The sequence below is a fragment of the Geotrypetes seraphini genome, chromosome 9 (genome assembly GCF_902459505.1).
Source record: "Geotrypetes seraphini chromosome 9, aGeoSer1.1, whole genome shotgun sequence".
NCBI classification, from domain to species: domain Eukaryota; kingdom Metazoa; phylum Chordata; class Amphibia; order Gymnophiona; family Dermophiidae; genus Geotrypetes; species Geotrypetes seraphini.
The window spans coordinates 179468603-179495644 of record NC_047092.1 but is presented as its reverse complement, the minus strand read 5'-3'; the positions used below and the strand labels follow the sequence as shown (position 1 = coordinate 179495644).

Sequence of the window (27042 nt, the reverse complement as noted above, 5' to 3'; positions counted from 1 at the left end):
GCAATAGTAGCCTTAGAAGTGCCAGCCCCCCTAAGAGGACCAGTCAGAAGGACAAAGAGATGATTTTATTTCCTGATCTCCTGGGTCCGCTGCACATAAGAGTAAAGGACCCGACCAACATCCAACTCGCGCAGCTGTCTTTGCTCAGAAGAGCCCTCCCAACTACCCAAGACCTGGAGGACCACAGATTGATTGACATGAAAAGGAAAAACTACTTTCGGCAGAAAAAGAAGGAACAGGCCTCAAGACAACCGGCTCCCTAGAAAACTCCAAGAAGGGAGCCCTACAAGAGAAAACCTGTAGCTCAGAAACACGCCTAGCGGAAGAAAAGTCCACCAAAAAGACCGTCTTCAGAGTAAGGTCCTTCAAAGAGCAGCCGCCCAACGGTTCGAAGGGCGGGTGCATCGGAATAGAGAGAACCAGACTGAGATTCCAAGAGGGAACAGAGGACCGCACGGGAGGCCTGAGCACCTTGGCCGCCCGCAAAAAAGCGAATCACATCAGGAATGGCTGTCAAACGCTGACCCGTCACAAACTCCCGAAAGGCTGACAAGGCCACAAGCTGAACCCGGAGAGAAGCCGAAGCCAGGCCTCTATCCAGGCCATCTTGCAAGAACTCTAGGATGTTAGGCACAGAAACGCGAAGAGAGACCACTCCCCGCACCTGGCACCACCCCTCAAAGAAGTGCCAAATCCACACAGAAGCCTGAGAGGTAGAAAGCCTCCAGGACCCCAAGAGTGTAGAAATCACCCTATCCGAATACCCCTTCTTACCAAGGCGACCCCTTTCAAAAGCCAAGCCGTAAGACAGAAGGGAGACGGGTCGAACATGGGAATGGGACCCTGCGTCAGAAGGTCGTCCAAGGGAGGCAGAGGAAGAGGATCCGCCACCAGAGTGTCACCAGATCTGCGTATCACGGATGTCGAGGCCAATCTGGAGCCACCAGAACCACCAGACCCGGATGGCGAACAATGCGGAGAAGAACTCTGCCCACTAATGGCCACGGAGGGAACATGCACAACAGCCCCTCTGTTGGCCATGGTTGAACCAGAGCATCCAGACCCTCGGCCAGTCCATCCCTGCGACGACTGAAGAAGCGGAACACCTCGGCATTGCCACTTGTGGCCGTCAGGTCCATCAGGGACTGACCCCAAGCCTGCATTATCAACTGAAAAGCCACAGGGCTGAGACACCACTCTCTGTGATCTAAGATGTGACTGAGGAAGTTCGCCTGAACATTCTCCACCCCGGCCATGTGAGAGGCCGAGAGGTCCAGAAGGCATGACTCCGCCCCAAAGCATGAGCCGAGCCGCCTCCTCCGCCACCTGAGCGCTCTTGGTGCCTCAACGATTGACATAAACCACCGCTGTGGCATTGTCAGACCGGACTCTGACCGACTTGCCCATCAAGAGGGAGCAGAAGGCTAACAGCGCCAGAGGGACGGCTCTGGTCTCCATCATGTTGATCGACCAGGACGCCTCCTCCATGGACCAGGTGACTGAGCTGAGTGACCTAGACACTGAGCCCCCCCCAACCGAGGAGACTGGCATCCGTGAGAAGCACCGTGAGAAGCGATAGATCCAGACTCATCCTCTGGACCAGATGAGAGGTCTGGAGCCACCAAAGAAGACTGCAGCGCGCCAAGCCTCGCAGAGGGACAGGGACCTCCAAACTGAGCCTCTGGGGTGACCATCTACGGAGCAGAGCATACTGAAGAGACACATGTGGGCCCGCGCCCACCTCACAACATCCAGGAATGCTGCCATCGACCCCAAGACTTGGAGGAAATCCTGCGCCCGAGACACCGGGACGCCAAAAGAAGGCGAATCTGAGATTGCAATTTGCTTACCCGGGCCTCTGGAAGGAAGACCTTCCCCAAGGAGGTGTCGAACAGAACCCCAAGGTACTCCAGATGCTGAGCGGGGACCAACCGACTCTTGGAAAGGTTGACCACCCAGCCCAGTGACCGGAGAAACTCAACCGCCGTAACTCGGGCGCTCTCCTGCAACGACTTCGCCCGAAACAACCAGTCATCCCAGAAGGGGTGCACCAGAATGCCCTCTGACTGCAATGCCGCCGTGACGACCACCATCAACTTGGTGAACGTCCGGGGAGTCGTGGCCAGGCCCAAGGGAAGCACACAGAACTGATAGTGCAGACCCAATATCGCAAAGCAAAGAAAGAGCTGAGGAGAGGCCCGAATTGAAACAGGCAAGTAGGCCTCCGCCAGAGCGAGAGAAGTCAGGAACTCCCCCGGCTGAACCGCCAAAAGGACAGACTGCAGAGTGTCCATGCGAATAAAAGGGAATTCTGAGAGTCCTGTTGACCACAGTTTAAACCAAGGATGGGCTGAAAGGTCCCCTCCTTTAGGGCCCCATAAAGGAAATGGCGTACCAGCCGATACCGCACTCCTGAGGGGACACTGGACAACTGCTTTGAGATCTAGCAAGCGCTGAAGGGTCTGGCGAAAGGCTAGCGTCTCCCATGCCACCTGACACGGAGAGGCTAGATATGATCCGGCAGAGAGCGGGCAAAATTCAAGTACATAACCGTCCCGCACCACCACCAGGACCCACTGATTGGACGTGATCTTGGCCCACTTGGGAAACAAGTTGCGAAGCCGGGCACCCACGGGAACCAAAGGGGGCGCCGGCAAAGAGACATCGCGCAGGACGGGCAGCAGGGGAACCGGGGGGGGGGGGAACTCCCAGCCCCCCGACGGGCCCCCTGAAAAGACTGCATGCGCTAAGCCAACCGACCCCGGGGAAAAACCGGAAGCCTGGAAAGAAGCAGTCCCATGCCCCAGGCGAAACTTGCGAAATTCCCGCAGACGCCCCCGGGCAATGCCAACCCGAGATGCTGGGTGGGCACTGTCCTCAGGCAGACGGGGCACCTCAGAGTCCGTCAAGAGTCTGAACCACCGGATCTAAGTCCTCTCTAAACAAAAAACAACCCCCGAAAGGGAAATTTTGGGAAGTTCAGGTTTGGACGCGGCAACCGCTGACCAAGCGCGAAGCCACAAGGTACAGCGTGCGGCCACCAAAAGTCCCAGACTTAGCAGCACCAAGTCACAAAGAACAACCGAGAGGAACGAGGCAGTCATCTCAAACTTCACCACCTCCTGATCCACTAAGGACCAGTCATCAGACTCACGATCCAGGACATGCTCAGACCACCGAAACATGGTGCGAGCCACCAGCCCCACACAAATAGCCGCCTGGACCCCCAAGGCAGAGACATCAAAATTATATTTAAGAAGTGTCTCTAACGTACGCTCCTCAGAGACCCTAAGAGCAGAACCGTCCATAACAGGCACGGTATGCCGCTTAGGAAGTGCCGAGACCACCGCGTCCCCCATTGGGGGAAATTAAGGTAGCCCTATACCCCTTCGGGATGGGATACCCATGAGCCAAGGCGCACACCAAACGAAACGGCGCCCGTAGGCCACTGCGCCAACACAAAATCCCGAAAATCCTGACGCACAGGAAAAGAGCGGGAAACAGGACAGACCCCCTGAAGCAGAGGGGCCCCCATATGCGGGGTCTCAGGTGGCGCAACTTCAAAAATGCAGCACCAAGGAGACCTGCTACATCAGGTCTAAAAGCTCATCCCTCTGAATAAAAAGCGCACCACGGACGCATCTGCTCTGGAAGACGGGAAACCCGCCGCCCCGCTGCAAGCAGGCGTCCCCTCTAGAGGATCCTGGAAGCCCGCCAAAGCAGCCAGGTCCTCAACCATGCCAACACGCTCCTCCGACCACCAATTCGCAATCCAAGCCCCCCCGCGGGCGCTTGGATGAGGGAGGAGGAAGAGGGGACGCCAAACGAAACGCGGAGGGAAACCACCCCCGAAACCCCCCAGGTGCACGTGGGACCCCCAATTGTCTGCACAAAGAAAGAAATTAAATTGGGGACAAAAAACCCCTGGGGGGTCCCCAGGGACTCCCTGCCCCAGCAGGGGTCCCTGCTAAAACCTGCCCCTGTGTTTGCAATACAGGGGAAAGGTCACCTGAGGTTGCAGACAAAATGGAGGGGCCAGACAGAGAAAATGGCGAAGTTCCCGCCAAAAATGCTCCCTCCATGGCCTGTATCGGCTGAGAAGCCTGAACAGTCCCAGCCGCTAAAACAGGCAAGTCGGCATCAGCTGTCAAAAAATCAGCTAAGAGGGAATCCTTCGGGGAATCCCTCCGTGGGCGGTTGGGGAAGACCGGGCTTCCCCACTGCTCCCAGCCGACTCGCGAGGCACCATCGGCGGGGAGCTCTGGGCGCCTGCAGCCGCTGCCGACGGAGCTCCACCACCTCACCGGGCCAAACTACCGATTTCAGTCCGGCCGTGAGTGCCTCGCGGCTGGACCTAATTGTGTCCCACTCCCCCGGAGAAGAGCACAATTGCTCCATACACGACCTAGCTAGAAACAAAGTGCCGGTTAGAAGAAAAAATACAGTAAAAAACAATAACCTGACAGGGAAGCAACCCTTCAGACCGGCACTACCTCAGGATTTTTTTTTTTTTTTTACAGAACAGACTCCACAGGCTCTCGAAGCAATATGCCTTGCTTGATTTAGGGGGCAAGGCTTACTACTGAGGCTCCACTAAAAAAATGTGGGGAGGTGGTGGAAGTGGGGGGAGGGACCCCGCTCGAGACCCGCCAGGTTTGACACCCCCGAGGTCGGACGGACCCCCAAACAGGGCCCGCCCAAGCTCTGTCCGGCCAAAAACAGGGACTAGAAACCCCCTAAACAATTCCAACAGCCCTACCAAGGGAGATGGGTACAGATCACTCAACACCTGCTGGAGACTGAAAGAAGACTGATGTAAATAGAGAAGGGAGTATATTATATACTGTCCCACAGTTTTGTTTTCAAATGCAGTGCCATCAAGGCAGAGCTTTGGGGCAGGCCAGGTGCAAGTTCTGACTATGAATCTTTAAAATGCATTTACACGTCAGAAAGACTGTCGAGACATCAAATGTAACGAGAGAAACAAAAAAAGAGACAATGGTCCAACAGTAGATAATAGTAAGTTTTCTGCACTGTAGGCTCTACAGAAGCCATATATATAGATATATATGTCCAGTAGTTCTGCATTTCTATACGTCCAAGAGACACCAGATGCAATCTTAAATGCAAAGAATCCTGAATTGTCATCCTTAATTTTTCTTCTCACACACACGTGACAAATGTCCTTATAGAATTCTGATTGTCTACATTGCAGTTCTGTCGGCTTTACTATTTTGTAAGTTATCTGCTAAATGCATTACTTTGCAAGAGATGTATAACTGCCATGCCAATAGTTATCTGAATCAATAGTTTCATACTTCATGCTTCTCAACTGATGTTTTACTAAAATATGCCCAAAAATAAACCCCCCTTTTATGAAGCCGCATTAAGAGTTTATTATCACCAGCTGCGGTGGTAAAAGTTGAGTTCCCATGAGTGTCGGAACTTTTATCGCTGTGACGAGAGATTTAAAAAAAACCCTAATGTGGCTTCATAAAGGGGGTCAAAAAATTAACATTTCTAAAAATTGGCAAGACTTACCAGATGCCAAACATAATGAAACCTGCTGAAGATTTTCATCTAGTCTTCACTGTTGATTAATTTCATTCACAAATTAGATCAATGCTCTACCTACTACACAAATTCACTTTTATTTCTACCCTTTCAAGAACGCCATGCACAAAGCTCATTTCGAAATTGCAAATGTCTTGTAACACAAGTGGCTCTCCTTTGTGTTTTAAGCTCCCTTTGCAGTCATATCTAATGAGACAGCAATATTGTCCTGACAACATGCCGCTCCTGTTTCAAAGTGAAAACCCGATTCCTCACTGAAGTTGCACAGTATTCACTCAGATGACCTAAATGACTTGTAACCATGAAATGTGTAACCTTGTAGAAGAAAGCAAGAGGTGAAAGCAAGCAGATACACATCTAGTTTTATAGTGGAATAATCTGCACTCTGACAAAACACAAATAGATCATTTCAATCATAATTGGCTTTCAAAACAATCTATTGGTGGGTGGGATTCAAAGGGGTTGATTTGTCAAAGCTTGCTGTATTTGCTGCAGTGTGTGTATTGGCTGATTTATATCTGAAGCTTTGTCTTATTGTTCTTTTTCATTCTCAATAAAATGTTTATTAAAGAAAAAAAAACAACAATCCATGATGAGAGGAAACCAACAAGCTGAACAAATGCATATCAATAAGTAAATATGCATGAGCAAGTAGGTAAAGCTTGAGGGGGAGTACATCTCCTTGGCAGCAACACATTTGTGGTAGCAGAATAAATATATTAAGATATAGTCAAGGTCAGAATCATAGCTGTTATGAGGAAAGGCTAAAGTAGCTGGGGCTCCTCAGCTTGGAAAAGAGACGGCTCAGGCATGATGACAGAGGTCTATGGAAAGGGTAGCTGTGAATCACTTGTTTACTTTTTCCAAAAATACTAGGACTAGGGGACATGCGATGAAGTAGATTTAAAACAAACCAGAGAAAATATTTCTTCACAACGTGTAATTAAATTCTGGAATTCATTGCTGGAGAATGTGGTGAAATCAGATGGCTTAGCAGGGTTTAAAAAAGGTTTGGATCATTTCCTAAAAGAGAAATCTATAGGCTTGGGGAAATCCACTGCTTATTCTTAGGATAAGCACCATAAAATCTGTTTTACTACTTGGGATCTGGCTAGGTACTTGGGACCTCGGATGGCCACTGTTGGAAACAGGATACTGGACTTGATAGACCTTTGGTCTATCCCAGTATGGCAATTCTTAGGTTCTTAAGGTGGAAGGTGAGGATAGGGTCTCCTGCCTCCAAAGATCCCTGACAAAATGCCTCCTTCCCATCAGTATCTCCTCTCTCTATCCTCTTCTTTTTATTCCCCCTACCCTGCCCAGGATTATCTAGCCCCTCTCCCGCTTCTCACCTTGCCCCAGCAGACGCCAAATATACCCAGAAAGCAAGCCTTCTCTTCTTTCCTACTGATGGTGGTTTCAGTCCTTCAGAATAGCACTTCCTCCTGAAGGAACAGTAGCTCCTGGCTATAGCCAAGCACTCTTTTTTTCTTTGGCCATAGGTAAGCTGCTGCCTGTGATTCTGCTGTTCAGATAGCAGTTATAGCAGTATTTCTGAGAACAGGAATCAGAATCATAACTGGCACCTTAACTATATACTGTGCTACATTTCCAGAAGCATAGTTGAAATAGGCACACCATGTGCAGTCTTTGAACTCGGCTGCAAGCAGTGTCCATGCAGCTTCTTACTGACAAGGGCAGCATTCCTAGGCAGATGCCTACTCTACCTCATAGAAAACCTGGTCTTATGTTTATACAGGTTTTTTTAATTGATGAAACAACTTAACAGCAACAAATTGGCATACAACAACTCAATCATTTTGCCAAGGGAACAAAGTAGACTCCCCCCTTCCCCCACAGGACAGAAAGCCTGGTTTTAAAAGGGGAACAAACTTGTCAGTTGTGATGATTTTTATTTTCCCTGCACACTATAGAGCAGACAATAGTCATGAACATAATGTTTATGGGGAGAAAGAGTCTACAAATAAATCAATGGGCAGAAAAGCGATGGAAATTATATGCTGAACAGACCACACTATTTTAAATAAATTAAATCTAACTCCCCAGCTAAGATTACTTTTGTTAGCAACTGGAATTTACACACTTTAGTGCAAGGATCTCAAAGTCCCTCCTTGAGGGTTGCAATCCAGTCAGAATTTCCCCAATGAATATGCATTAAAAACAGTGCATGCACATAGATCTCATGCATATTCATTGGGGAAATCCTGAAAACCCGACTGGAATGCGGCCCTCAAGGAGGGACTTTGAGACCCCTGCTTTAGTGGTTGCTTCAAACTAAATGTGATAGCAGAGTAGTTCTACACATTTCACACAAAAACTGTAAACTAATAGTAGAATTATTGTTTCACTATCAGCGGTATATCAAATACCATTAAATAAAGTGATGGGGCCAAATAGGATACATCCAAGGGTACTGAAGGAACTTGGGGGAATTCTTGCAGCTCTGCCGTCTGACCTTTTCAATGCTCGAGTGATTCTGAAGATAGGAAAAGGGCAAATGGGATCCGTCTCCTCAAAAGCAGAAGTTAAGGAGAAGGTCGGAAACACTTCTAAAATAGGGTGGGGAGTAGCCTAGTGGTTAGTGTAGTGAGCTATAAACCGAGGGGCCTGGGTTCAAGTTTATTATATATTTGATCTATCTTGGAATGCTGCAAGACCTGACATCACCAGATCTATCCAAAAGCTCAAATTATCTTTCCCCTCACCAAAAGGCGTTACCTACATTGGAAAATTAGGGAAATCAGGAGTAACCTAAAACAATAAATCTTTACAGAAAGGTTAGTGGATGAGTGGAAGTGGCGATGAGAATAATATTTGAAATCAAGAAAGCACCTGATAAGCGCAGAGGATCACCACAAAGGACTGTAGATTTTAATAGTTCATGCGGATGGCCAGTCTAGACAAGTTGTATGAAGTTTATGGTAAGGTTTACTTTCTTGTAGACAATATCAAAACTGACAATAGGGTTGACCTCCCCTCCCCCCTGATGATATGGATAACATGAGGAGGGATCTAGCAAAGCCTGAAGAACAGTCTAGAATCTGGCAGCTAAGACTTAATGCTAAAAAACACAGTGCAACACATTTGAGCTGCAAAAGCCCAAAGGAGTGGTACAAAATAGGGGGTGAAAGAAGAGCAAGACTTGGGGCGAATGTAACTGATGATCTTAAGGTGGTCCAAACAGTTAAAAATAATAGTACTAATAATAGCAAAATCCAGAACGATGTGCAATGAGCATAATGGACAAAGAAAAAAAATGAGGCAATAGTGCATCTGAAAAGTCTCTGGTAAGAGCTCAATTATGAGTGCTGTGTCTAATTCTGAAGACTGTCCCCTTTCAGTGCCAGTCCAGAGGATGGCTGTTAAAATGATCCATGGTCTTCATGATAAAGATTAAGGAGACAGACTTAAAGATCTAACTATGCACACTTTGGAAGAAAAGTGGGAGGGAATATGTGAAAAAGATATTGCACAGAAGGCAGACATCTTTCAATTGAAGATGAAAAGGAAAAGGAAAAGATTCAGGAGTAACCTAAAGCAATAAATCTTTACAGAAAGGTTAGTGGATGAGTGGAAGTAGCGATGAGAATAATATTTGAAATCAAGAAAGCACCTGATAAGCGCAGAGGATCACCACAAAGGACTGTAGAGTTTAATAGTTCATGCGGATGGCCAGTCTAGACAAGTTGTATGAAGTTTATCTGCTTTTTCTCCATTTCTATGACACGGCTTTAGAGAGAAACATTTTTAGCTGTTTTAATGAAGCCGTGTTCAATAAATACCCCTGTGTATAACAGACTCACACTAAGATACTCCTCATCTTTAACAAGTACCTTTTGTTGAATGGTTGAATGCTTTTGCTCCATTTCTCTCTTCTCCTTTACAGCATCCACAACTAGTTGGTCCAGCTGAACAAAGGAAGAGGAAAAAAGATTGTTTTTTAAATAGTTGATAATTATTGGGTTTTTTTAAAGTAAAAGTTTTGCGTTATTAAAAATATATATTTATATATGCATTTAGAATGGAGTGCTAATGCTCAACTGTGTTCTGAACTCTTAATCATGAACATACCAAACCTGCAAAACAAAGTTACACTTGAAAAGGTCACCAGCAAAGACGCAGTAAAAGAAAATGTTTCTCATATACTGCAGTAGGATCACAGGGACGGAAGCAAAAACTGAACCGAAGCCCCATTTGCTGACTGGATGTCCTTTAACCTAGTGTCTGATCGGTAGTTTTATGTTGCTTCTCATCCTCCTTCGTGTTTGTTGGCCCCCTAATGAAATATTATTTACTAGTGTTTAAGCCCATTACATTAATGGGTGCTAGAGTAGATGTCTGTCTGTCTGAGGTTTTTTTCTTTGTCTCTTTCTCCTTGGACGCTGTCTGTCTGTCTTTCTTTCTGTCTCCCTGGCCCCCTGTCTGCTTGTATTTCTCTGTTGCGCCATGCCTGCCTGTCTCTCCGTGGCCCCCTTCTGTCCCCCCCCCCAGAGCAAAGCATGATTTCTGTCTGCCTCCTAGCACAACCCTCCCCCCAAAGCAGCCCCCTTCCCCTTTCCCTCTCCCCTGCCCCCTGTTGTGCCATTCTTGCACCTGTTCTTACCCTCCCTCCATCCTGGCTTCCTGGTGTCTTCTGGCCCACCGGCACGAACCACTGCCGCCATCTCTGCTCCTCTTCAAAGCAGCCTGCTGAGGTTCGCCAGCCAGCTGTAGAAAAACCTTGTAGGCCGCTCTCCACCTCGGTAATACTTTCCCTGACGCGACCACGAGGAGCAGCAGCAGCAGCAGCGGTTGGTGAGTGAGGGCGAGAGGGGGGAGTCACCGGCGTGTTCCCTGCCTCCGTGTTTAAAAATGGAATTTGGCACGGACCCAGACATCACGGTGGCAGGGAACACGCCGTCCTAAGTGCGCATGCACGCTTAGGGTTTTATTATAGAGGATAACACAATAAAAAAGATTAAAAAGAAGAAAACTATTCTTTAAGCAGTTCTTAGTTTTAGTTACTAGACTGCTGAAATGAGGGGAATTACTAGAAAATGAGGGGAAATATGGGCATAAAATTTTTTAAAACTCTTCATAGGTTTTGCATTCTTTTTTTTTTAGCTTGAGTTATTACTACAGGTTTACATAACATCTGGATCAGATGCTGCTTTTCCCTCTGAAGATGGATCCTTTTCAGTATCTTGGGGGCAGTTTTGTACATATCTAGACTTCAAGTTTCAAGTTTATTAGGATTTTTATATACCGCCTATCAAGGTTATCTAAGCGGTTTTACAATCAGGTACTCAAGCATTTTCCCTATCTGTCCCGGTGGGCTCACAATCTATCTAACGTACCTGGGGCTATGGAGGATTAAAAATGACTTGCCCAGGGTCACAAGGAGCAGCGCGGGGTTTGAACCCACAACCCCAGGGTGCTGAGGCTGTAGCTTCAACCACTGCCACACACTCCTCCACTTCAATGATGCTTATTCCTACATGGAATCCAAGCTTACTTTCTCAAATTTAGTGATAACAATCATCATCCTATCTTGGAATTAAGGCATTCTGAAAGAGCTACAATAGGATTTCACTGTATTACACTGACAGAGAAGGTGCCATATTAAAAGACATAACAAAGACAAGAATGAAATCAGACTGCTCAGCTGATGAAGCTGCAAGTAACAGTAATTGCATGTTTGTAACTTTCTACCTAGAGATGTGGTTTTCATCTCTTGCCCATGAGGCTCATAAGAACATAAGAAATGCCTCTGCTGGGTTAGACCCGAGGTCCATCGTGCCCAGCAGTCCGCTCACACGGTGGCCCAACAGGTCCAGGACCTGTGCAGTAATCTTCTATCTATACCCCTCTATCCCCTTTTCCAGTAGGAATTTGTCTAATCCTTTCTTGAACCCCTGTACCGTACTCTGCTCTATTACGTCCTCTGGAAGCGCATTCCAGGTGTCCACCACACATTGGGTAAAAAAGAAGTTTTATGTTATCTTTCAAAATATCCTATAATGATATGTGAAAAAACAAAAGCCAAAATCTAACACATTAATAGGAAAAATTGAAAAAAAGTACAAAATATAAATTAACTTTTAACTATTGAAAAAAAAATACTCAAATTGAAGGCGCATAATCAAATTAGAGTTACTGGCTCAATAAAGAGAACAATTTTTAATAGAATTTGCCTGCCCATGTAACTAAGCAGCTACCCAGGCTACCCTTCCCTCAAAGTAAAAAATACATGGTGCCCCACCACTCTGAAAATTCCAAAATGCATTTCTCTTTTAAAATTAATTTGCAGATACCTGGGTAGAGGCTACCTGCAGACTTATAATCAATGTGATGTTTTAAATTGTCTTCTATATATGCAAATTTCTTTTGAGTGCACAATCCTCTTATGCAAGCGTTGAAAGAAAAAAAATACTTTATATGTGTAACAAATTCAAACAGGTATACTTTCTAAATTCACATTGTTTGAAGTAGAACTCACATTTTTATAAGGGCACTGTTATGAAATTTGATTTACTAAAGCATTCAGGACTTAAAAGAAATGCAAGGGAACCAATGCTGCTGTATTTTGTTTTTACCATGTAAGAAACAGGTGCACAGAAAAAAATAAGTGCATACTTTTATGCAATGAAGTACAGGTATTCCCGGGGGTGGGAAAAGGCAGACTGGAGGGGGGGAGGGGAGACTGGCACTTAAGCATTTCATAACGTATGTCTACAAACCAAGCTCAATTAAACCAGCATCAAAGCAAGTGATAACATGTGTGCCTACTTTCCTTGTGGCAATTTATATAAGGTATATATAACTGTACATATTTTATGAAGGCAACATAAAGACTTGTGTGCCCTGACAGCCTAGGCACCCTTATAAAGAGGATATAGGATTGTCTCAGATATCTGTTCTCTTAGTAGCATCATATAAAACCTCTTCCTGTCCAGAAACATGCTTATCTTCAAGGACAGAGTTACTTATAGCAACAATGAATATTTAAGTCAGTCAGCTGCCTGCATCAAAAAGCACAGTTAAATAATACAGCAAGCACAAAATCTATGCCCTTGCAATGCATTTTCTTACATTAGAAACTAGAGACACACTTAAAAAAAAAATCCTTTTGCAGAATCACTCTGAAGGAAGTTCACTTCCTAAGAATCTTTCATCCTTCCCAGTTTTGCCTACCTTTCCTTAAAAGAAATAAAAACATTCAGTAAAAAAAACATTTCTAATTAAATTAGCTGCATACAAGGGGAAAAACATTATAATAAACTTGGTTGACAGATCTGATTTTCCACAAGTTGTATTTAATATGACACTGCCCTGCAATGCATTTAGAAAAACTGACCACATACAAAATAGTATTCAATGGCATTCACTTTTGCAATATTACCTGTGCTCCCAGCTCCTTCATATAGGGCTCAAGCTCACTGAACAAATCATAGCCCTGATGAAAGAAAGCTAGGTGGGCATACATAAAGGACAGCATCTAAATAAAGCAGAAAAAAAACCCCAAACTTTTAGAAATACGATTGAAAATGTTATACTTGAATCTACTACTACAACTAATCATTCCTATAGCGCTACTAGACATATACAGCATTGTACAAACATTTTATGCAGGTACTTCGTCTGTCTCTGGTGGGCTAACAATCTGGGCTATGGAGGGTAGGTGATTTGATTTGCTCAAGAAGAACAGCCCAAAAGTCCTAATGCAGTGGTTCTCAACCCTGTCCTAGGGGACCCCCCAGCCAGTCGGGTTTTCAAGATATCCCCAATGAATATGCATGAGAGAGATTTGCATAAAATGGAAGTGACAGGTATGCAGATCTCTCTCATGCATATTCACTGGGGGATATCTTGAAAACCCGACTGGCTGGCGGGTCCACTAGGACAGGGTTGAGAACCACTGCCCTAATGGGATGTAAGAATACTGCTTATTAAGAGATGAGCCCAAACACGGGACACCCCTATGGTGCACAGAACTGCCCAGCATGAGTTATTTTTTCCAAACAGAGAACAGTTTCTAAATAACTGGAGGAGGACCCTAAACCAAGTGCCATGGCATTGATCCAGTTTTCTCTGGGACTACCAGCTAAGCCTACTTCTAAGGTTAAAATAATGCGAGCAAAAGACGTCAAGGATACTCTAGGAAAGACTGAGAGATGGCATATTTAGGAGCTTTTTCAGGGTGGGTACGTCACAAGTCCTTCTACAAGCTTCAGAGGAGCAGGATCTTGAGTGGGATGTAGTATTCTTGCTCTCTCTCATCCATAGCGTAGGACTGTGTGGGTGACTGCACTCTATGCTACAGTCCTCTCCAGGTCACTTTCCCTAATGTTCTGGGGGAAAGTGGGAGTGGTTTCTTCTCAGCAATTCTGTTATCTACGAGTAGTTCAGTAGGGAAAAAGGGAGTAGAGCCTTTACACTCGCACCCCAGTAGACACCCCAGCCAGCTCTAGTAGCGAGACCGCTAGGCCCATTGTGGTAGAGGTGCAATAAAAGCAGGACTGGAGTGACCTGTCCCTAGAAGGTGGAACCTGATTGTTCACCCTCCCTTTTCTTCAGCGTCTCTTTGCCTTGTGTCTGGAGGGAGGTCATCAGGGTGAGGAGGGAATCAGGGTTCCTGAGTAGCCAAGGCAAGGTTACTCATCTCAGGGGCACCAGAAGACATTGTCCTTCTGTGTACAGATCCTCTTAAGAACTCTGCTGAAGAGAAAAAACCCTACAGAATTTTTCAGTTCATTAGTGCATGTTTCAAGGCAAAGTCCACTAGAGACTGAAAGCAAATTTAGATTATGGCAATTAAGGGATGCTGGTAATCTTCAGCACTCACAGTTCTGGCCCACTTGTGCCGATTGGATGGACCATGCAGGTCTTTATCTATTGTCATTTACTGGGTTAACCTGTGTCGACAGCAGAAAATCTGGTTGAGGACTGAGGAATAGAAAGGCTTCAGTCTTCACTTAAAACTCCTGGAAAATTTCTCCCAGCAGCTCTTGAATCCTCATTCAACTAAAGGATATACTTCCTGATCTGCTTTATTTTATATTCTTGCATAACATCTGACAGATCTCTTGGTAAGGGAGGGTATTTTCTGACACCTCTTGCATATTGCAGCTCTACTGTGAACTGATTTGATGTATACTATACTTGACTCAATGCTAGATACACCTTCTTCAGTTCCCCAGGGGTACTGACTGCATTGAAGTCTCGTATGTATTTTGATGTCATGTCTTGTCTGTCCACCTTGACTAAACATTAAGCTCCAAGGATTAGCACCATCTATGGTGTGTCCTTGTACAGAACTGCATGCACCTGGTATGTGCTGCCCAAATGATGATGATAATATGGTACAGTACAGATAAGGACACTTAATGCGATCATATAAAAATTCATTCCACATTTAATACCACTATATTTCTTCAACTTGAGATATTGTTGGAAGAACATTCTGCTTTATTAGTGCAGTCTGATTTTGTCTCAGCTGGACTATTGTAATTCTATGTATTCCAGAATTTGATCTAGGATATAGAAAAAGACATAAGAATAGCCTTACTGGGTCAGACCAATGGTCCATCATGCCCAGTAGCCCATTCTCATAGTGGACAATCCAGGTCCCTAGTATCTGGACAAGGAGTAGCAACATTCCACTTTACTTAATAGAGATCGCGCCGCGTTGTGGGGGGTTGTAACATTTTACTGAAAACTTCACTTTTTCCCTGTTTTTAGGGAAAAAGTTAAGTTTACAGTAAAATGTGGAGGGTTACAACCCCCCAAACCCCCCCACAACGCCGGCGCGATCTCTACTAAGTAAACTGGGGGGGCTCCCCCCCAAAAAAACCCCGGAGCCCCTAAAAACTGTAATTTTTTTTGGCGCGCGCCTCCATCTTGCGCTCAGTTGTCGGCGCGCGCCTTTGTCTTTCGCGGGGTTGTCTATGAACCCTTATTTTGTCTTGCCATGTCAATGGGATTTGGAATTTTGTCCATGTGTGAGGACTTGAACAGGAAAATCAGAAGAGAATGTTTCCCACTGCATCATAATACACAAGTTGCTTCTCAAGTTGTAAAGGAAGAAAAAAAGAGTTCAGAGAACTTAGCATTTTAATGTTCTAATGTGGTCTACTTTAGGTGTTTTTTTAATAACATGAAAAATTTGGCTTTGAAGAGCTTACCGATTTTAAAATCTCAGATCGCCTCTTCGACTGCAGAACATTGATCTGAAAGCAAACAGAAACTTAGAAATAGAGTTACGTTATAGCTCCATTACAAATTTATAATAAGATTAAATCATACTCGTTTTATGAGCAATTTCCCCTTGGTCTGCACATTATTCATTGCTTCCAACTAATCATATGGCCCAAAACATACACATCTATCAAATTTAAATCAAGAATATTTTAACACGCCATTCCTTTGCAATTCTTTCAAATCTGTAGTTTAGGAGCTCTATGATACACACTGAATAGTGGAAAGTATGTTCAAGAGAAAACATTTTCAATTCTGATCCTCTAGGTTAAACAACAGGCCTAATTTTCAAAGAAACCACAATGTACAAATTAGGCTGGTTCTTCAATCTAGAGTATTTCAATATATCTGGTGAATATTCATCGTTTTCTTGAATGATAAAATAGGGTGGGCACAGTGATAAGTACTGCATACTACCACACAAAACTATTGGTTCAATAGTCAAGGTTCACTGGGACATGAGGAAATTTAAAAAGGCAAAACATTATGGTTTTTCTATGAAGAAGAACATGTGGAAGAGTCAGACTATTTATCAGCAAGTTTACAATAAAGAAATTAATTACTAAACATTACAGCTAGTTAGAACATTAGAGTTCTGGCAAAAAAGATATCTCCACACTTCTGAAGCATTACAAGAAAAAAAAAAAGTGTGTTCTGTGTCGGGCAATGCTGCACTATAGAACTACCACACTCGGGAAGTGAAAGGTTTTTTCCTTTTCCCAAAAAATTGGAAACCCCTATGCAGCACAGTGCTGTCCTGTGAACCTTAACTGCATTTGGCAGTAGCAGGACATCCTGGAAATACTCTCTTAATCAGCAGAAAGAACTGAATGAAAGGAATTTTTTTTTTCTTTTATAATTTTTATTCATTTTACAACTTACATCAAGTGTATCAAGAAATAACATTTGAATTGAAAAAAACATCACTTGTATTACTATTATTATCATCAACTGACATTCATGAAAGTTAACCTCCCCTCCCCTCCCTATCACATCAAAAATATCCATTTATATTATACAATATACATTCTATTAATATATCAAAAAATCATCCCTCCCACCCATCCCTATCCCCTCATTTCAATTATCTTATGAAGGGAAAATGTTTACTACTCATTACAAAAGTCTGTTAATGGTCCCCAAACATCTCGAAATTTACCAAAATATCCTCTCTGTGTGGCTAACGTTCTTTCCATTTTATAAATATGACATACAGAACGCCACCAAAAACTGTAATTTAATCTACTCTGATTTTTCCAATTGAATGTAATATGTTGAATGGCAATTCCAGTCAGAATAAGTAGAAGCTTATTGTTTTTTGAAGAAATCTGACTTTTCGCTCTCATTGACATGCCAAATAAAATAGTATCATATGTCAAGGCTACCGGATTTTCTAACAACCTATTTATTTGGCCCCAAATTGATTTCCAAAAAGCCAAAATACATGGCCAATAGAATAATAAATGATCTAAAGTCCCAGCTTCGAGATGACAATGCCAACATCTATTAGACTTAGAGCTATCTAATTTTTGTAAACGAACAGAGGTCCAGAAAGCTCTATGTAACAGAAAAAAACAAATTTGTCTCATAGATGCGGAAATTTTTTTAAATGGTTCTTAGATTGGTTCTCTATTACCTCAGTTTTCCAATACAAACTTTAACTAACCTTAATGGCTGGTAGTAGTATCTGCAACCTTCACTCATGCAGGTTTCAGGTTATTTCTTTATCTAGACGACTGACTAAATCAAGACCTCAATTATCACAACAAGCTCAGCATGCCATCAGTTTGTCTACTGGAGCTCTTGGTATTTGCAGGCAACTAGCAGAAATCACATCTCCAACCAACTCAAACCTTGGCATTCATAGGAGTTTTAGACATAAGTTCCAATTTTTCTACCTTAACAGAATTGACAATCTTATACACCTGTGTCAAAGTCTCCTCCCTTCCATGCATTACTGCATGTCAGATGTTATGTCTTCTGGATCACGAAGTGTTGATTGCTCACGTCACTCCGTTTGCACATCTACACCTCAGAGTGCCCCAACGAACACTGTTCTTCCAGTGGACTCAAGTCACTGGGTCTCTTACTCAACTCATACAAGTAACTTCAGCACTTCGTTAATCCCTCCAGTGGTGGATAATTCCGTCCAACCTCTCCAGAGAAAGCCTCTTTCAGCCTTCGCCCCACCAGAAGCTATTCACCACAGATGCTTCCATGATAGGGTAGGTCACCTCAATGACTTGCATACCCAAGGCATCTGGACTCATTATTAGAAAACTCTCCATATCAATCTCCTGGAGCTTTGAGCAATTTGCAACACTCTCTGCACATTTCAAGATAGCCTGCAGAACCAGATAATCCTCATCCGCACCAATCAGGATGTCTTGATCAAGCAAAAGGAACAGGTTCTTGCCCACTTTGAAAGAAAGCTATACAAATATAATCCTAGGCAATTGCTCCTAACATTCTTCTCAAAACAGGAAAACAGAATGTATTAGCAGATAAACTGAACAGACTCTCTCAATTTCATAAAAACATAAGAATAGCCTTACTGGGTCAGACCAATGGTCCATCAAGCTCAGTAGCCTATCCTCACGAAGGCCAATCGAGGTTGCCAGTACCTGGCAAAAACCCAGAGTAGCAACATTCCATGTTACAGATCCAGGGAAAGCAGTGGCTTCCCCCAAGTCTGTCTCAATAACAGACTATGCACTTTTCCTCCAGGAAATTGTCCAAACCTTTCTTAAAACCAGCTAAGCTATCTGCTCTTACCACAACCTCTGGCAATGCGTTCCAGAGCTTAATTATTCTCCGAGTTAAAAAATATTTCCTCCTATTGGTTTTAAAAGTATTGCTCTGTAAGTTCATAGAGTGCCCCCTAGTCTTTCTAATTCTTGATGAAGTGAAAAATCAATCCACTTGTACCCGTTCTACTCCACCCAGGATTTTGTAGACTTCAAACATATCTCCCCCTTAGCTGTCTCTTTTCCAAGCTGAATAGCCCTAACCTTTTTAGTCTTTCTTCATGCGAGAGGAGTTCCATCCCCTTTATCATCTTGGTCGCTCTTCTTTGAACCTTTTCTAGTGCCGCTATATCTTTCTTGAGAAAAGGAGACCAGAATTGAACGCAATAGTCCAGTTGAGGTCGCACCATGGAGCAATACAGGGGCATTGTAACATTCTTAGTCTTGTTAACCACCCCTTTTAAAAAATAATTCCTAGCATCTTGTTTGCTTTTCTGGCTGCCGCCACACATTAGGCGGAAGGTTTCATCATATTGTCTATAATGACACCCAGATCTTTTTCTTGGGCACTAAGCACCAAGGTTGACTTTAGCATCTGGTAACTGTGATTTGGGTTATTCTTTCCAATGTGCATCACTTTGCATTTGTCCACATTAAATTCCATCTGCTACTTGGATACCCAGTCTTCCATCTGCCACTTGGATACCCAGTCTTCCAATTTCCTAAGATCTGCCTCAAATTTTTCACAATCTGCATGCATTTTAACAACTTTGAACATTTAAGTGTCATCTGCAAATTTAATCATCTCACTCGTCATTCCAATTTCCAGATCATTTCTAAACAAGTTAAATAACACCGGTCCTTACGGTACTCCACGGTTTACTCTCCTCCAATGAGAAAAATGACCATTTAACCCTACCCTCTATTTTCTATCTGATAACCAATTCCTAATCCACAACTGAACTTTGCCACCTATCCCATGACTCTAATTTTCTCAGGAGCCTCTCATGAGGAACTTTGTCAAAAGCTTTCTTAAAATCTAGATACACTACATCAAACGGCTCACCTTTATCCACATGTTTATTCACACCTTCAAAGAAGTCAAGCAAATTGGTAAGGCAAGATCTACCTCAGCTAAATTCATGTCCCATTAAATCATGTTTGTCTACGTGTTCCACAATTTTACATTACATTACATTACATTACGGATTTCTATTCCGCCTATACCTTGCAGTTCAAGGCGGATTACAAAAGATTTGACTGGACATTTTCCAGTGAAGATACAATTTTTTTTTTTTTTTTTTTTTTTTTTTGACAGAGGAGAGATAGCTGGATAGATTCCTAAGGGGATTTAGGGGTTGGATAGTAAAATGACAGTGCCGAACTGTGTGATATGGACAAAGAGAATATAGTTAGAGTAGGTAAGATTACCATCTAATTTTTGGGGACTGTTTGCTTGGAAGGTGTTTAGGTGGGTTATTTGGGGAAGTAATATCTTGAGGTAGGTGAAGAATGGTTAAGATATTTGGATGAATTTTTTGAAAAGCAGGGTTTTGATTTCTTTTCGGAATGTTTTGAAGTCGTCCGATGTTGTCAGCAGATTGGAGATGGTATGGTTGAGTTTTGCTGCTTGTGTTGCCAGAAGGTTGTCAAACAATTTCTTGCGTAGTGTGCCTTTGAGTGGGGGAAAGGTAAAAGGGTTTGGGGTTCTTCTGTGTCTTGAGGTGGAGATCTGGTTTAAGCGGTTGTTTAGGTAGGAAGGGGAAGAGCCATGTAACGCTTTGAATAATAGGCAGTGGAATTTGAATTGAATTCGTGCTTGTATGGGTAACCAGTGGGAGTCTAAGAAGGCAGTAGTTATGTGATCATATTTTCTGAGTGAGTAGATCATATTTTCTGAGTGAGGGCGGTGTTTTGTATGGTCTGGAGTCTTTTTATCATAGTGGCTGGACAAGGAAGATAGAGGGAGTTACAGTAGTCCAGCAGACCTAAGACTAGGGATTGGACAATTAGTCTGAATTGTGCTGGGTTGAAGAATTTTCTGATTTTACGTAGATTTCTCATGGTTAGAAAAGCTTTCTGGGTCGTCTTGTTGATTTGGGACTGCATTGTGCAGCATCTGTCTATTATAACTCCTAGGAGTTTTAGTTCGGATTGTATTGGGTATTTGGTGTTTTTGATTTTCAGTTCTGTGATGGCAGGCGTTTTGGCCTGTTCGAGCAAGAGGAATTTTGTTTTTTCTGAGTTTAGTTTTAGTTTGTGATCCATCATCCATTTTTCTACTGTATCTAAGGTTGTTTCCAGCTTTGTTGTGGTGGTGGTATCTGATGGGTCGAAGGGGAGGAGTATGGTGATGTCGTCTGCGTAGCTGAAGGATGCGACATTTAGGTTATCTAGAGTGGCTCCTAGGGAGGAGAGAAAGAGGTTGAAGAGCATAGGTGAGAGTGGTGATCCTTGTGGAACTCCGCAGGGGTTTGCCCATGGCTCTGATTTTATATCATTGTACTTTACCCTGTAGGTTCTTGATTTGAGGAACCCTTGAAACCAATTGTAGACCTTGCCTGAGATCCCTATGGTGTCGAGTATTTGTAGTAATTGTTTCCACCATTCTGCCTGGCACTGAAGTCAGGCTTACCAGTCTGTAATTTCCCAGATCTTCCCTGGACCCCTTTTTAAAAATCGACATAACATTGGCCACCTTCCAATCTTCAGGTACTACAGCCGCCTGCAAAAATGGTTGTCAATCATGTTTAGGCACCATTTAAAGAATCGCGACTAACAGTGCCTACCAGAAAACATTGCAGACAACAAAGTTCTTTAGTGAATCGTGGCTAATGGCTTCCCAAGTCCCACTCTGCCCCTAACCATGCCCACTTAGACATAAGGCGCCATTAGGCATCCTGCTGTAGATGCAATTCCAGCACATACTCTTTTTTAACAAGTTCTTAAATTGGTTTTAAATGACATGGTCAATATCGCCTTGGCTGTGCAGCTCTGACCACATCTGTTCACCTCTGTCCTTTGTTGCTGTGAGGGCCTTTTCTATTCCTCCCTCTGTGCTATCTGTTGGGTGGAGAAAAGCTGGGGGCTTGGAGGGAGGGGATTGGGGGGGTTTATAAGTGAAAAATTTATTGATGACCACTTATGTTCTGTATTGCAATAGTTGCCCTTGTCTGTTCTTTACTTTAATAGTTGTCCTTTTCGGTTATGTAATTACTTCTGGTTGGGTCAATAAAAACTGTTTTTCATAAATGACATGGTGAATTACAGCACTGATTAAGGCCAATTAAAACAATTAAGTTAGGCAGCAGTAGGGCACCTACTGTTACCTGACACCGTCATTTATAGAATATGGCCCGAAAAGTCTACCTCACTATGGCCAAACACAAAGAATGTCCTCTGGGCTCCATCAAACAAAGAACTGAACTGGCTCTGTGCAATGATGCAGAGAAGTCTCATGCATGCATGGAGCAACACTCTTGAAAGCTCTGTAACCTTTCCATCAAATGACATCACTCATGAGTGAGGTCTACATATCCAGATGTTATCTGAAAATTTTGCTGTACCTCAAATGGCTTAAGAGCAGTGCAGAAAATCCAATCAACTCAAGTTTTTTGAAATCTTATTTTATGGACAAACAAGCTTACCACATTTCCGGATACTGAAGGCCACTCATTCAGGCAGAGGAAAATGACAAAATAGTAATAAAAGCCACAGAATTTTTAAAAAATGGAGATTTGAGCAGTTTGGACAGAATTACAGACAAGCATGAAAGTCAACTGCATCTTGCCAATATCACTAAGAGAGATTAAACTGAAGAGTTCTAAGTGTGCCTACCTGAAGAACATAGTCCAGAGCTATGTGTCGAAAGCATTTCCGTGTTGCTGTCAGGATGTTTGTGGCCTCCTCCACTTCATGTTGTTTAGTTCTTTGGGCTTGTGCATTTTTTGCAAGGGCATTTTCTTTTTCTTCACTGACCTTGTCAAACTGTTTCTTTGCATCTCTGAACTTCCTAAGATCTCTAAAGGAAAGCACATATGTTTGCTATAAAGTGAATGACACTTTACAGTTCCTCAAGAATAATATTTAAGCAAAAGTTAAAATTGGAAACATTTTTCTTCCATTGTTCATAGACATTCACCATCGTGTAAACTACACTAAGGATGAGCTGTGTTAAGTGCTTCTCCCATAGAGCCAAAAAGTAGTACTGTCCTATTTCAGTAAAGTAAAAAAAAAAAAAAAAAAGAAGTTTTGCTTTTCAATTTCCAGTTCTGCTCTTTTCCTCAGTTGAAATGATCTCCTGATTCTGGGCATAAGTTCCATAGGGGAGACTAAGCCTACTGCTGTTTCCATTCACTCTGGCTTCTTGTGTCCACCAGTCACAGATACTGTTAAACCAGAACTAGGAAGAAATAGCTTCCTAACTGCAGTAGTTTATTGCTATAGCAAAGCTGTTTGCTCTGCCCGCCCCAATCCTATGCTTTCCTGAAATCCTGAATTTGGACTAAGCTGGAATAGCCATGGAACAGATTTATTATATCCTTCCCCCCAAATTGAAAATATTCTTAGTAAATCAAATTCTATATGTAAGAGAATTGTGTACAGGACCCAAAAAAGCACTGGAAATAACGGAGACCTGAACAATGACAATTTGCAATAAAACCTATGTCATGTGAATTTCTATAATTTTGCATTTCAAAATGTATAAAAGTTAATTAAAACTGAATTTAAGAACAAAAAAATGACCATACTGGGTCAAATCAATGGTCCATCTAGCCCAGTATCCTGTTTTCAATAGTAGCCAATCAAGGCCAAAAGTACCTGGCAGAACCCCAACAGAACCCCTGGCAGAACAGATGATAAATCATTAACTCCCTTTTCCAAAACTGCACAAGAGGTTTTTAGCACCGCCTGACGCACTGAATAACCATCAGAGCAGCACAGTCGGTGCTAAAAACCTCTTGTGAGGTTTTGGAAAAAAGAGGGGGAAGTAAATGTCAAAGAAAATACTTTTGTTCTTCTAAGCAGATCATCAACAAAAAGAGGAGCACGAGAAAGGAAAATAGAAAGAATACAGTATGGAAAAATCTACTAGGAAAAAGGCGTAAACCTGATTTTTGCAACTATTAATTATAAGCATGGATATGTGAGACAACCTCCCCCCCCCCCTCACCACCTACAAACAAAACATCTCTCACAGTAATAGGGGAAATGATCAAACATTTGGACTTCCAATGCCAAAATCTCATGGCAGACAGAAAAAAGTTATTCTATCCTGTGTACTTATGTTTTTTCCACAGATCTTTCCAACATTCCAGCTGTCAGCTTCAAGACGCTGAATTAATTTCCTATCCCACTGGTAGAAAATAACTTGGGAAATATTTCTAGGCGGTATTATAAATTTCTGTGTAGGCTTTCTCTAAGTGTCAACAGGATACTCAAATGGCTTTTGTGAAAAATTCATTAAATCTCCAATTAAGACATTTAAGGTTGTTCTTTTTAGTTCTCTCATCAATTTATCTTGCCATTGTTGCTCTCACTAACATTTATCCATCGACTGCTCCAAATTGTTACTTCTGGATCAAACCACCAACCTCGATTTTAGCCCCCCAACATACACACATATATACAAACTGAGCCAATACTGATTTTCTTCTACCTCATGTATAAATATGAATTTCTGATTTCCTTAGGGAATCGAAGAGGAAAATCAAAACCATAATTCTAAGCCTACAATAAGGTAAATCCAGACCTGGATCATCCTGTCCCCTTAACACTGAGCTATATTGTCCTCCTACTATATATCAGTGGCCCTCCAGAACTTCTGTACCCCTTTTCCTTTGCTGGCAAAGATACCAAAATCCCACCAGCCAAATAAAATACTACTACCACTGGTATGTTTGGCTTGCCGAGGGTGGGTGGGTGGAGAAGAGGAGGAGGGGAGAGCAATGTATTGCTCCCTCCATGTTCATCCTGGGTGCCCTCAAAATTGGAGAATTGGCTAAGTCCCAGATATATATCCTTAAAAAATAGATAAAATATTCTGTGAAAATACAGCCTAATAAAAAAAAATCTACTAGGTTTGCTGATTTAATGTAAATAAATCTACAGATAAAGGACCAAGCAGAATTCTGACAAAGAATTAATTAGGATAGCAGATCAAATAATCTTTGCCTGTGGAATAAAACCTATGAGAAAGCATTTGCTAAATCAGAGCCAGATTTTAAGCTTTACAAACTATGTTTCTTTTATCTGTCCCTTTACAGAACTCCACTACTGGTATGTTAGTCAGAGATGAACCACAAGTTTTGGTTCCAACAATACTGATGCACTCACATTGATACTATCACTACACAAGGCTAATACTATGCAGCGGAGTGAGAAGGAACTAGTAATCTCCAGAACCTGGACATGACCTCAAAACTGGTTTAGTTGAACTTGCTATACCACATAAGCCTAACAACGCATAGATCTCAGTGGTTTATATGTTAAAAAACAAAAGGTCAGATTGAAAGGAACTACAATACTAATAATAGGACAGGTCACATTCATTCATAAGAGATATGAAATAATAGGAAAGTATTAAGAGGGGTTGGGTAGGGGTATAGATAAGAGAATAGGAAAAACCTGCAGCGAGTCAAATCAAATAAGATTAAGCCGAAACTGTTAGTTTTGTATACAATGTTAAAAATGTACCCACCCATAACAGTAAAACACCATGTTATATTTTCTAAGGCTTTCCCCCCCCAAAAAAAAAAAAAAAATTAGCAGATTTACAATGATCTATTTTTTCAAAAAAGAAAATATGAACTCAGAAAAAAAGAACTCTGAAACCAAAGTATGAACATATCACTAATGCATATAAATACTTTGGGTTTCACGTCAAGAACATCCAAGCAGTTCACAATATAATCCCTTCTTCTAAGACATGTACCTTTGAGAATGATGAGGTTTCTTTTTTAATAAATAAATGAAATTTGTGATTGTTTAACAAATCAATATATCAAGATTAAATACCACATAAACAGGGTGACAGGTCAAATGCACGCAAGACAATAGCGCGAAGACAACTCAGCACAAAGACAATAGCACACGCAATTGTCTATGAACCCATAACAGTCTATTATGGCTTTCTTCTGAATATAATTTTTTTTAACTTACTCCTTGACAAATGTCTGCAGCTGCATTTTAATGGATCTTTGTGCTTGGTCAAACAGGATCTGAAATGAAATTACAGCTTTAACATTAAAGTAAAGAAAGTGAAAATCATATATATATTTCTATACCAATACAAAAAAGAAAATAGCGTAAAATACTTTGTCTGTTTTGTTCCCTATAAATTCCTAAGGTCCCATTCCCAGTACTGCTAATTCAAAATCAAAGTCCACAGACATACTTTATTTCTGATAAACAGTATATACACAACTAAATATCTCTATGTATTCAGCAGGCAACTTTTCTTTTTTTTGCTGCAAATATGGTAGCACAGGGCATATCTCACTTGGTACCACGAGAAATATACACACACAGAATTTTGAAAACAGCATGGCATCAAGATAGGGGAAGACAACAGATACAAACCAGTAGATCCTGGTAGAATTTCCTTATGTGGCACTTGCTAAGTAACCTTGACCTTTCACTTTAGAGTGAAAGCTCGCTAAAGTCATTTCTGTTATATAGAACTGTGTATGCTAATTTAACAATGACTTATTTTAATAACTTATAAGCTTTAAACCTGCATGGAAATACTGATCAATTCTATCAAGTATCTACCAGGGTAAATGCTGGGCTTTAGCACGGTCTCTCTTTTAGAAGTGATATTCTTCAGAACATCTAAGTCCAGTGTTTACAACACGCACACACACAAAAAAAAAACCTAAGCTCCACAATGCCTATAGCCTATTAATATATCCTTTAGAATGGAAAACCTAAAACTGGAAAGAAAAAAAAAAACCTGTCTTGTTTTCAGTCTTCAAGTACACACACAGTGAACTAAACAAGCCCTGTTAACAGCTTTAAGAAGGTGTTTGACGAGGACATTTTAAATCTCACTGGGATTTCCCCATGATTTAAAGTAGCAGCACTTGCAAGAACATATGGCAATTAAAGAACCCTGCTGGCTGCTGGTTCTAAATTCTATTGATTCCTATCCAACCCTGTTTTCTCATACCTCCCCATTTTAAATTGTTTTACTTTATACATTTTTATCTTAAAAACTGGTTTTCATGAAATTCAAGAAACTAACCTAACTAAAATCATTACTAACCCTATTGCACTCCCAAGAAGATCTGGCTTAAAGATTTTGAAAGTTGCTTTAATTTAAAACATGCCCACAGTTTTCAAGCTGACATTTTATTAAAATCTCAAAAAAGTCAAGCCAGGCACTGCCATGGACTCTACAGTAGAGGTCTGCATGGGAACAGGGATCACAGGAATCCCACAGGGGTCCCACAGGAATCCCCCC

General features: G+C 42.4%; 1 protein-coding gene across 5 annotated transcripts in view; it reads right to left on the bottom strand.

Moving 5' to 3' along the window:
* The window catches only part of ACAP2 (ArfGAP with coiled-coil, ankyrin repeat and PH domains 2), a 117729-nt gene that overhangs the window by 49535 nt on the left and 41152 nt on the right, over positions 1-27042 (bottom strand). For all 5 annotated transcript variants that reach the window (XM_033957809.1, XM_033957810.1, XM_033957811.1 and 2 more), the window contains exons 5-9: positions 25740-25798; positions 22416-22599; positions 15759-15803; positions 12977-13072; positions 9429-9503 (exon numbers count right to left, since the gene is read on the bottom strand). In XM_033957809.1, coding sequence (XP_033813700.1) covers positions 9429-9503; positions 12977-13072; positions 15759-15803; positions 22416-22599; positions 25740-25798 — 459 coding nt within the window. The remainder of the gene's footprint in view (positions 1-9428; positions 9504-12976; positions 13073-15758; positions 15804-22415; positions 22600-25739; positions 25799-27042) is intronic.